This window comes from Crocuta crocuta, unplaced genomic scaffold (genome assembly GCF_008692635.1).
Source record: "Crocuta crocuta isolate KB4526 unplaced genomic scaffold, BGI_CrCroc_1.0 scaffold674, whole genome shotgun sequence".
Classification (NCBI taxonomy): Eukaryota; Metazoa; Chordata; class Mammalia; order Carnivora; family Hyaenidae; genus Crocuta; species Crocuta crocuta.
This window is the reverse complement of record NW_027527972.1, coordinates 232,387-244,456: the sequence shown is the minus strand read 5'-3', so window position 1 is coordinate 244,456 and position 12,070 is coordinate 232,387. Positions and strand designations below refer to the sequence as shown.

The window sequence follows — 12,070 nt, the reverse complement described above, 5'->3', positions numbered from 1 at the left end:
TTTGAGTTCTTTAGTATGATATGGTCTGTTGAGTGTGTGTGTGTGTGTGTGTGTGTGTGTGTGTGTGTGTGTAAGAAAGGGACAGAGGAGAGGAAGGAGGGAGGGAGGGAGAATATTTCGCTACATGTGAATCTTAAGAACTTTGAAAAGTAACTCATTTAGCAGCTTAATTCTATCTACTGTAAAAGAGCTGAGGGGGATCCAGATGTTAATTTCGTATAATTAGTAACTTTGGTTTTAAAAGGGAGGATTTATAGCAGTTACCCTACAAGGCTTTGCGTGATAGGATCGCTGCTTCCTCTCTGACCTCATCTTCCACTTTCTCTATTGCTCAATCTACTCCTGCAACACTAGTTTACTTGTCCATAGATATGCCAGAGGTACTTTTACACCAGGGCCTTTGCACTTGGTTTCTCTAACAGAATTATTCTTCCATAGATAGTCACAGTTTCATTGACTTACTTTGAATCTCTGCTCTAGCGCTATCTCAACATTTTTTATACAATTACAACTCCTCCAGCAATGGTCCCGACACAGACTGATATATACTGATACTGTGTACCCCCTTACTCTGATTCAGATTAAGTTTTTTCTTTGGGCATGGCTTCTTCACAAGTGGTGCTGTGCACTTTATAATGTATCACATCGATTGTTCTACTATTAGGTAGCCAAGATAGATCAGAGAACGCAGGTTGTAAAAGGCTGATCCATCGTATTGATTATTATATATTTTTAACATGACCCATGTTAGTGTTTTATAAATTCATTTTATTTTGGCATAATGTGTCCTAGACTCATCTTTTACATTTTCTGCTTTAAAACTAGAATAAACCATTCAACTCCAAAGAACCCAAGATGTTTTTAGTAGGTAATGGTATCTAGAGAACACATTTTGAGTATTAGGGGTGCTAATTGTTACTGGGCTGTCTTGCTTTTAAGCATTTCAGTACACATAGCTAGAAAATTGAATAGTTTTGAAAAATATTATGAAATTATTTTGGTATATTTTCAATTTTAGCTTAGCATTAAGAGCTCTTACTGAATATTTTAAAATTTATACTTGTACCTCTTTTACCTTACATGAAAAATCTTGGCCTTAACAGTACTGATGTACTTATTTGCTTTAATCTGTCAGATGCATACCTATAAATTAATAATAAAGTACTATTAGTAAAATTAAGATGGATTAGAAATAAAACTTTTCTTTGCTGCTCTGTTTATCTTTGGATTATAATCTGTAGTTGGTATACAGGCAAAATACTCTTTTAGTCACTTGAAATACTTATTTTCTGGATGTAGTTATGCATCCAATTCATTTGTTTTAGTCTCCAGTTCTTACATCCACAAATTTGATTTGTATTTGTTCTATCTATTCTTCATTCTGTTTCTCCTTTTCTGCCCTCTTTTGTGCTAATATAGCCATTTTTTGTAATCCCTTTCATCTTCTCTCTTAACTAGATTTTTCTGCTGTTACTTTGTGGTTGCTGTAGAGATAACAATATCCTTTTTGAATTTTTCACAATTCATTATCAAATAATATAGCAGTTTAAGACCAATATGTAAACATTACAATGGCCTAATTTCCATTTCCCCCTCTAACTCTGTGTGCTTTTGTTGTCAGGTATTGTAATTCTACATATGTTAGAAATTCAATAATAGGATATTTTTGCTTTAAGTAATCAATGGGTGTCATAAAGAAATTTCATTTATTTTCTATGTTTGTATTTCTTCTTTATTCACATATTTCCTCCTCTGTTTTTCTTTATTTCTTCCTGCAACTCTAGGCTTCCATCTAGTGTCTTTTACTTTAGTTTCAAGAACTCTTAGCACTTGTTATCATTGAAGTCTCTTATAGATACATTTATGTCAGGTTTTGCTTATCTTAAAATGTTTTTATTTTGCCTACATTTTTGAAGGGCATTTTCTCTGGATATGGAAATTTAGGTTGATTTACCTTCCCTCAACCCCATTTAGCATATTTTGGGGAATTCCATTGTCTTGTGTCATCCACTGTGGCTGATAGAAAGTTAGCCGTCCTGCTTGTTAGTGTTTTCTTTGTATGTAATGTCTGGGAAGGGTGATGAGGGACAGAGAGGTATGTTTTTATGATATTCTTTGGTTTTCATAACTTTTAATATTTGTTTCCTGATATAGTTTTCTGTGTTTTAATCCTGTTTGAGGGTCACTAAATTTCTTTGATCTGTAGGTTTATGCCTTTCATCAATTCTAGGACATTCTCTGCCATTATTTTTTAAAGTTTTTCTTGTCCATTATTTCTCCTCTACTTCTGGGTCAACAATTACTCATTAATCCATTAGATATGGCCCCAAAAGTCTCAGATTCTCTTTAGTTATTTTTTTCTTTGTTTTTCAATTTGATCAATTTCTATACCCCTACCTTCCAGTTTAGTAAGCTTTTGTTCTGCTAGGTTGTCTATTTTACGTGAATCAAAAACATTATTCTAACATTACATTTTCCTCTCTAGTTTTTCGATTTCATTCTTATTTGCAGTTTCTGCTGAAACTCACCATATTTTTATGCATGCTACCTATCTTTCTCATTAGAAATTTTAATACTTTTATCATAGTTATTTTAAAGTTTGTATCTATTAGCTGCAGATTTCCCTATATTGACTGTGTTTTCCAGTAATTATGGGTCATGTTTTCCTACTTCTTTGTGTGTACTATAATTTGTTATTTTATGCTGGGCATTGTACATAAAAATAGAGACTTAGATAATATTTACCTCTAGAAACATAGATATCACTTCTTCTATTATAATGTTAATCTGTAGCTAAGCTGGGTCAGTTTGTTGCCATTTTTGTTATTTTTAGTTTTCTATTGGCTTAACAAATTTTGAAGGCAGGATCAGGGATTTTTTTTTCATCAGAGCTCTCTTTCTCTCCCTCTCTGTTTTACAGCCCACCGGTGAGCTTTGTGGCTAGCAGAGGAGTTTTCTTTGCTCTCCAGCTGTCAGTATCACATCCCCTCACTCACACCCTCTGCCACTTTCTGTATCTTGGGAGACCACGTTCCATATTGATTCCTGCTTACAGCCTTTGACTGGCCAATGCTTTGCACTCTCAGAAAACCTCATGAAACTTAAAGGGATTTTTCTCAGTTCTCCTGTTTTCAAGTTTCAGCAGGCTGCTAAGGCCCAGGTGCTTCAGGGTTATTTTTCTCATCCCTCTTGCCATTCCCCACACCTTCAGTGATCTGCTTCCTTTCCCTGTGGGAAGGTCCGTTTGGAGAGGGAAATATTTCTCTTTCTTCCTGCCTTTCTCCCATCTTTAGTTGACTACTCTCTTGTTCTTGGGGAAAACCTCATGCATGTACTATGGAGGGATTTCCCTCAGCTTTCCTGCCATGTCTTCAGTTTTTGGCAGAGTTCTGACTTGTACTTAGTCAAGGCTATTTTAGGTTTATTTTTAGGGATTTCTTTTCTATTGATTTTTTTTGCAAATGGGAAATATTTATGATTGCATTTGATAGCACATAACAAGATCTGTTCAAAGATCTCCTTTACTTCCTCATCCTGGTCTCACCCTGGGTCCCCTTTCCACCTATCAGCAACTGCTTTTATTTTCAAAGCAAATATTGGCTTTTTCTTTCCATTTGAAAATACAAGTGTATATAAATTCTAGTGTATTTTTCTTCTTTGTAACATAAAATATAGCCTAATTTATAGACTATATGCAGCTTGCTTTTTTTCCTCCATTAATAGATTCTGGCCATTATTCTTTAATAGTACAAAGAGATCTCCCCCACTCTTTTAACAGCTGTATATGATTTATAATATTCTATTATCTTATCTATATCTTACAGTTTATTCATCTTGTCTCTTACTGATGGGTATTTGGATAGTTTTCAGTCTTTTGTTACATGCCCATAATGTTACACTGTGCATGTATAGAACTTATACTTTGTTTTTCTATAGCTTTAAGTTATATTTTTTAAGTAGTTATTTTTTTACATTAGTTTAAGACCTAAGATACAATTAGTACCCTAATTGAGATTAGAAAGAGGAAAATCATTCCTACACTACTTTTGTGTCCAAATGAAACAATGTATGGAATTCTGGTTTTACATAAATAATTCTACTGGACATTTACTTCCCATTACAATGTATCATGAGGCCTAAGAACATATTGCCAGCAATGTTCCTGGAAAACCATCAAAATTACATAAATATATATCAAGTAATAACTTTAAAGAGTCAATATCATATCTGTTTATTGTGAAGTATGGGTTAGATATTTTATTAACTTTTAACTATATGCTTGAATATCAAGAAAAATTAAGAGACCTGAATATTTACAAAGTAAATGTTAAACAGTATATGTAGAGTCACTATAATTTTGCAGGTGCCATAATAGAAAGAAAAGGCGGGGGAAGCATTTGAAAGCAAATTTGTCAAGCAAACTCAGCACTTCACTTCATGACATCTAATGAATATCCGTATGGTGTGTGGTCTGTACCGTAAATGGGACATTTATAGGTTGAGTTTCCATTACAAAAGAGTATGTGGAATTTATATACTTTTAGTTGGAGCAGAGGATAGTAAAGATTCTCTCATATATATACACATACACATATGTGTATATATTGTAAAATTTTGTGTGTTTACATATATGAATTGCTCTCTTGATACATATCATATATAGATAGATCTCTGTTACACGTATAGGGGAAAGAGAGAAAGATGATAGTATGTGACTTCTCTTCAGTCTTGTACCTTCAGTTGCTGCAGAAAATCTCCACCCAATGAGTCTATTGTGTCCTCAGGTTGACATTCTTTCCTGACAATAATGATTTTCTGGACCTCTTGAATTGTTTTGTGTCTGTTTCTATATGTATTTGTACTTTGTACACAATTTTAAATTTGAGTCACTATTTACTGTTGCACAAAGCACGAAGGTTTAGTAAATTTAAGAGTGAAGATATAAATAAATCAGTTATCTGTGTTTGAAAAGTCTCAACTAAAGTGCAGTTGTATGCTTTAGCTTGTCAATGGATATTTATGAGGTGAGCATAATACTATAACAGTTATAGCAGTGAAATATATCCTGTGCAGATAGCTAGTAAAGGAGTTCACAAGCGTTAATGCCAGCAGAATTTTAATGCTCAAGAGATTGGAAACATGACAGTTGCTCTGACTAACACTGCTCTTACTGGCTACAGTGAAAATGAGTGGGTGAAATCAGTTTTCAAATATCGCAAAAGGTTGGGGTCTACATACGTAACCAACAGCAAATATGTCAGTTTCGACTATTATCTTGTTTTCATCTCTTGGTTTACTTAACTGAAGGGCAGTAACAACACCAAGCACTTTTATTTGGGGGCATCAATTTCCCTTTCCCACTTCTTATGAGACCCAGAGAAGTTATTGCCAACAAGGATTTCTGGAGAAATGTCAGTGAACTTCTTACTCTAATAAATACTTGTTAAATGCCTGAAAATCACTTAAGTGATGTTAAAGCTGAGAGATCCTAATTGTGAATTTAGACTTTGTTATGACCAGAGTTTTATTTATGATTTATCTTTGGTACCTTCTGTTCCTTCTTAGGTGGAGGGAAAGTCAATAATGGAGTAAAGCTTCTGCCTAGAGTTCTATTCTAATAGATGAATCAAGATGTTAATGTATTTCAAGTTTATATAAAGAATCATATTGTGTTGATTTTTTTTAGAAGCCAAAGAACACAAAGTTAAGCTTTCAATCTTTAGACCTAGGATATTCTCGTAGAACTTTTGGGATTTTATGAAGAATACTATAGGTTTAATATGATTACAAGTTTAAATTTCAGGTTCATATTAGTTATCTAAGTTAACTAAGATTAACTTCAAATTAATAATTATTTGACATCAGCTCTCTGCAGAATACTTCATTAGGTCCCACCAGAATAAGAAAAAGCAACAAAGAAGGGAAGTAAACATGATATTATCTTTCGGTATAAGATAAAGGTTGAGTAATTCATTTTTTGGAGGGTTTTGAAGATTTACCTGAATATGGAGTCTTTATGTGTAAGAAAGTTGAGAATTAAGAAAGAAATATATGTTAGTTCACATTTAATTATACAGGGTCTACTTCTAAAGAAATCATAAGAAAAAAATATATATCATAAAACTACAGAATAAAAAGAAAGAAAGAATTATGGGCCCAAGTCAAACTATAGGTATACTAGAAAATGAACACTAATAGTGGTTTAGCTTCTAGCTTCTAGAACATCATATGCCTGAGTTTTTTGAAAGCCAAGTTACGAACAGAAAGGCTGAGTTATATAGTTGCCATTATATAATATAAGGGAAGCACATAAACTTAACCAGAAGTGGCAAGCTTTATCCTAGCTGGCTCTTAATTTCAAGAATTAATCCCTTATTCTCTGTGTTCTCAGTAGCAGTTTTCCAAAATGCAAAATTCTCTTCATATGACCAAAAGTCATCTGGGCTCTCCATAGGACCAAAAGATGAGGGAATAACGCTGCAGTGGTGTCATAGATCTAGGAAAGCAGGTCTAAAGAAGAGTAAAGGAACCACGTCCAGATATGTAAATAGCTTATCGGTGACCTGCCTTAGCATAAGCATGTATATCTTGAATAACAGTTATCAAAATGTATTTTTAGTACAAATATAAACAAAAACTTGACATGAATTGCAACTTAAAAGGTAGGTGACAGTGGAATTCCTTGAGCCAGATGAGGATGGAGGGGCTTGCAGTGTGCCAGCCCATCCCCTTCGTGTGCACCATGCCAGCCATGGTGACCCCAGAGGCACCTTATAGAAAACTCAGGGCTTCAGGGACTATCGTATAAAACCTGACATAGAGAAACACATGGCTGGCTTTTCACTTAGAAGTTGCCTTTTGAAGATAGTTTTGCCAAATGATCTGGAGAGAAAGGATTCCAAAGTTATCACCATTAGTGCCAGAGGTATAAATATTCTACATTGTTGATTTAATAGAGAAATATGTGCCCCTAGATACCAGGCATATGGTTAGAAAGATTGATGCAGTATAAAAATTGAAGAGCTTTTCTATATTCTTATTTAAATATATTCAATCCCAGCATGCATGGCATTTCAGATAGGCTGTGTGTGTGCATTTGTGTGCACACACATAAACACATTTTTAAAAATTAGATCACTGTTTGTGACCTGAACAAGTGGTTGAACAGGCATTTCATGGAAACTCTTAGAACTGTGTATCGTAAGAATGAAGCATTGATTGTGGATTATAAAATGTATTCACATTGGCTTGTGTCATGCTCATGCATGAGCATGCATGAGTAGAATTGCATTCAGATGGGTTCGACCAGGGTGTTACCTATAAGTACAACCCAGAGATGAGTAAAAAGTGATCTATAAGAACATTGAATGCTGGAAAACTTTGCATAGTTCGTAGTTGATGGTGATCCCAAGAGTGAGTAGTCGACAGATTTCCCTGGGAGTATGATCCCTGATGGAGTACTGAATAAAAATTCCTTTCTGTCCAATAGTTCCCTTTTTTCTTGGTTATCATTTGTATCTTTCCCTTTTTAGGACTACTCTCTTCCACCATATCTGTATTTTCTTCTCTCATTTTCCACTGCTGTATTTTTCTCCTTTGTAACACGTTTTCTCTTTCAAATTTACATTTATTCTGTCTTCCTATTTTTGAGGTCTGATTATTATGTATTCATTGATTTATATGTTCATCATCCATCCATTCATTTGTTTCTAAGTGAATATTTATTACAAGGCTGCTCTATGTTAGATACTGCAGTGACACTATAGAGGGCATACGATCCAGAAGGCTCCAGAAGATAATATTTTTATTAAAAAAACAGTCCATCGCTGTTTTAATATGCATAGTTCAGAACTGTTTCTTATTACACATAAAGTTACACTATTGTGGCTTGGAAGCACTGTTTATTGCTTTGCCGAAACATTTATTAGTTTCGTCATTTTTTTCTACCTTTCCTCAAAAATGTTTGGAAAAGGGATATGTAATGAAAATAACATTTTTAATGTTTCCATGGCTTTTGGTGTCATATTTAATCTGGAGAAGAGCATCTTTTCACTTAATATTCATTTTAAAGATCTTGTTTGAAGGTTCTAGACAATACAAAAATATAGGCCGAGTCCATGACCTATGACAAAGGCATTTTAACCTCATTCTAAGATGGTCTTCTCTCTGCTTTTCTCCCACTCCCCTTTGTACAGCGATTCTTTATAGACATTAGGTGTGAAATAGGTAATAAAATTGACGGTTGTAATGATGTTGCCTCCAAAACTATTTAGAAAATGTACATTTTTGATGAATTTCTGCCTTTTCAGCAAAAGCTAATGGAAATAAGTTTGCTTTTATACTTTTCTCTTTCTTCATTAATTTCCGAAATTTCTAAATTTATGGAGCAGACATTTTTGAGAGGAAAATGGACCAAAATCCTGTTTTTATGTTCTTTTTTTTAAAATATTTTTATTTATTTCTAGGAGAGAGAGAGAGAGCGTGAGAAGGGGCGGGTCAGAGAGAGAGGGAGACACAGACTGAAACAGGCTCCAGGCTCTGAGCTGGCAGTCAGCACAGAGCCCGACGCGGGGCTTAAACCCACGAACCGCGAGATCATGACCTAAGCGAAAGTCGATTGCTTAACCAACTAAGCCACCCAGGCGCCCCCTGTTTTTATGTTCTAAGCTATCTTCTCCAACAATATTTGTTGTTTCTTTTGAATATTACCAGGTATTGGGTATTTAAAACAAACTTATTGCTCACATTTAAAGAAAAATAAAGAGAAGTTCTAAACTCTGAAGTTATAGAGCAGATATTATGACAAATAGGAAGATCTCAGTGAGATGACAGTCTTTCCCTAAAACTAGAAAGCAGTATGCTTAGCTTTTTGCCTATTGAGAAATCTGGATGTGGTTTACGTTGTACAGGATATCACCATGGCCATACCCAGGAGATGGAAAGAGGAGACCCATTATCAATAATTTAAAACTTTGTTTTCAAATAATTCTTGGATTATTTACAATTACATAGGAAACAATGTGTCTTCATAACCTTCCTTGAAGTGCTAAGAAATTGGAATGACAAAGTGTCTGAAATGTAGAAAGCAGAGGCACCTGGGTGGCTCAGTCAGTTGAGTGTCTGACTTGATTTCTGCTCAGTCATGATCTCGTGGTCTTGAGATCAAGCCCTAAGTCGGGCTCTGCCCTGGACGTGGAGCCAGTATGAGATGCTCTCTCGCCCTCTCCCTCTGCCCCTCCCTGGTTCGCGCATGTGCACAGAGGTGGTCTCTAAGAAAAGGCAAAGAAAAGAAAAGATGAAATGCAAATACATAGTCACCATTTGGAAAGAGCACACAATGGTGGTGTGTAGTTGCACACAGAGAAATGGTCAACAACAGAGGATGAGTTTTCTACTAAGGCTTTTGCAAAAGCCTGTTATAAAATGCAAACAGAAAGAGATGGCATCTCTTCCCTTCCTCCCTGCCTTCTTATCCTCAGTCTTTTACTACTTCTCAAATACATTCTTCATGTATACATTTTAGAAGCACCATTTTTATGTCAGTTTTAAAAGCACCAGATTGCATAAAGGAATACTTTCATTTAAATCCCTTATAGAAGGAAACATAGGGTTTGGCTTTGATATTTTTATTGCTAAGATAGTAATGCTATACTTTAAATAGCAATAACATAGTTCTGTTTTACATAGAGTTTTTTCCACTCTAATTTACCATACGATTGTGTAGGTGAACTTGCTCTAGAAAAGTTCTGAATGAACCACCACCTTGCTTTGACCCAAGGGGAAGAAAAAATGACTTCGTACTTCATCTTAACATTGACCCGTTTTGGGGTAATTGTCTATTATATCATGGTAGGAAAATTAGGTATTCTTATGCCTTTTTATAATTGCTTTCATATTTCAATAGTGATTTTTTCTTCTCTAGGGCCGGTGCATAAACTTCTCCCGAGTTCCGTCTCAGTAAAAGGAAAGCAGGAAGACCAAGAAGGTATGAAGATACATCTTCACACTGCTGATTTCCAACCACATGAAAAAAAATATGCATTTCAGAAGTTTTTGGAAGAACAGCTTTATTCCTCTCAGTCAGGAAATGTTTTCTCTGCCTTCTGCTTTGCTTGCACCAAACATTTTTAAATACTTGTTCTGCCATCTACATGAGAGTTGATGGAACCCAGTAGTAACTCATGATTCATGACATTGAAAATAAAGACTAATGTTAATCTACACACTATGGTTTATACAAGAAAGTGCGTTTGAATGTGTAGAAGAGGAAAAAGCAGAAACGACAGCATGAAGATGATGTCAAAATAGGGACCACAGAACAGCTCGCCGTGATGGATCCATAATGGAGAGAGGAGTGTTTTATATGGAAACATGGCGCTGGTGTTTTTACAGCACAAGATTGTTAGCCACGGGCAGAGTATGAAGTTTCTCACCAGGCAAAGCAAATAAAGGAGTCCGTTGCCTTATAGCTATGTCAGATCACAAAACCCTCCTAAGTCCCCTATCACAATGTGCCTTACGGGAACCTTCTGACTGGAAAATCTTGTCATTCTAACACTGAAAAGTGCACACGCATGACAAAATGTAGACAGGATGCCTCAAGGTGTTGGTAGCAAGCAAGATTTTGCCCTTTAGTTTTTGAAGACACCTTTCTTTCATTGTGCACCCAGGAAAAGAAGAAAATTAATAGAGCGTTATTCCACAGGAAGACAGCCTCTAAGCAGAGATCTTGAGTGGAGTTTAAGGGACTTGTGCTTCGAGAACTTATCCCTGGGATTGGTAGATATACCCTCTCTCTATGTTTAGGGTTTAGTAGTGCATAAAGCATTAATATCTGTAAACATACCAGGAGTTTGTTTTGCTTTTAATTTAAAGGAAGCAGTAACCACAAAGCTTCCGCTCAGGGTTTTTCCTTCCTCCAAGCCTCCAAGGGCTCTTCAGCGTCACAAGCCAGCAACTCTCTTTGCATGAAAATTTCAAAGTTTAATTAATATAATTAAAGGCAACAGCAAGCAGCAGCCTGTGAAGATTTTGCTCATCTTTTTTATGCCTTTTGACATTGAATGACCTATTACTGTATGCGCATTACTTGGATTTTGAGGGGCACTCTACCTTGGTGATGATTCAGTAGAGGAAAAAAGACTTCCTCTCATCAATTTATAAATTAAATTTTCAGGAGGATCGGCTACCACAAACCGTCGAAATGTATGTATTTTAATTTTTTAGAAAAACCACCATCGTGTCACATCGACGATGCCAAATTATGTTAGCGTGAGCGGAAACACTGTGGGGGAGGAAGAAGGCAGCAGCTGAAGAAAAAAGCTCAAATGATCTAGTCACTTTCGATACTGTACTTCAGATGCGAAATGGATATTCGACTCGAAACCTGACAAAGCGCGCCTGCTTTGATGTGAACTGGTATAGACAATGACCAGTGGCTGGGTCAGTGGGATGTCTCTCTGTGAGCACAAAGGCTTATCAAATGACACTAAAAATAAGTTCAACAACCATCACATTGGAAGGGAGAAGGTGAACATTTCATGTTTGGCGGGCATGTGAGTGCACAAGATGGAAACAGCGATTTGGAGCATCCCAGTATAATTACCCCCATTGTGCTCTTAATGGAAATTTCAAAGGACGGGAGTGATTCTGTTGGTTGGTGTCCAGATTTGTGGCACTGCTCCGAGAAGCCTTACTCATGCACACCCAAATATATGTATACGTGCATATCCTCTAGCTTGAATCTTTTGCTCAAGTTTATTTATGTCACTGGCTGGCTGGATCCAAAGTCATGTGTCTACATATTCATAAATAAAATTTTACCTGTGCCTCTGCTACCATTTTCTTTAAGCCCACATAAACTCAAGCTTTGTTTGGTTAAATATATTATTGTCCTGGTTAGTTTCCGGACAGAATTCTGTTCAGTTCCAAAATGTCGCTTACGTTGACAAATGATACTATTGGCAGTGATTATCCATGGGTGCAAGTGTAACTTGGAAGCCAATATGCCCAATGAGTTCTTGTAGACCTTTGTTCTACATTTTCATCTGGGATGGCCCTTCTTGCTGTT

At 35.8% G+C, this 12,070-nt stretch overlaps 1 protein-coding gene across 2 annotated transcripts in view; it reads left to right on the top strand.

The window, feature by feature from the left end:
• ANTXR2 (ANTXR cell adhesion molecule 2) overlaps positions 1-11,828 on the top strand; it is a 148,052-nt gene extending 136,224 nt beyond the window's left edge. For both annotated transcript variants that reach the window (XM_077752814.1, XM_077752813.1), the window contains one exon: positions 9,923-11,828. In XM_077752814.1, coding sequence (XP_077608940.1) covers positions 9,923-9,961 — 39 coding nt within the window. In that variant the 3' untranslated portion in view covers positions 9,962-11,828. The remainder of the gene's footprint in view (positions 1-9,922) is intronic.
• The last annotated feature ends 242 nt before the right edge of the window (positions 11,829-12,070 follow it).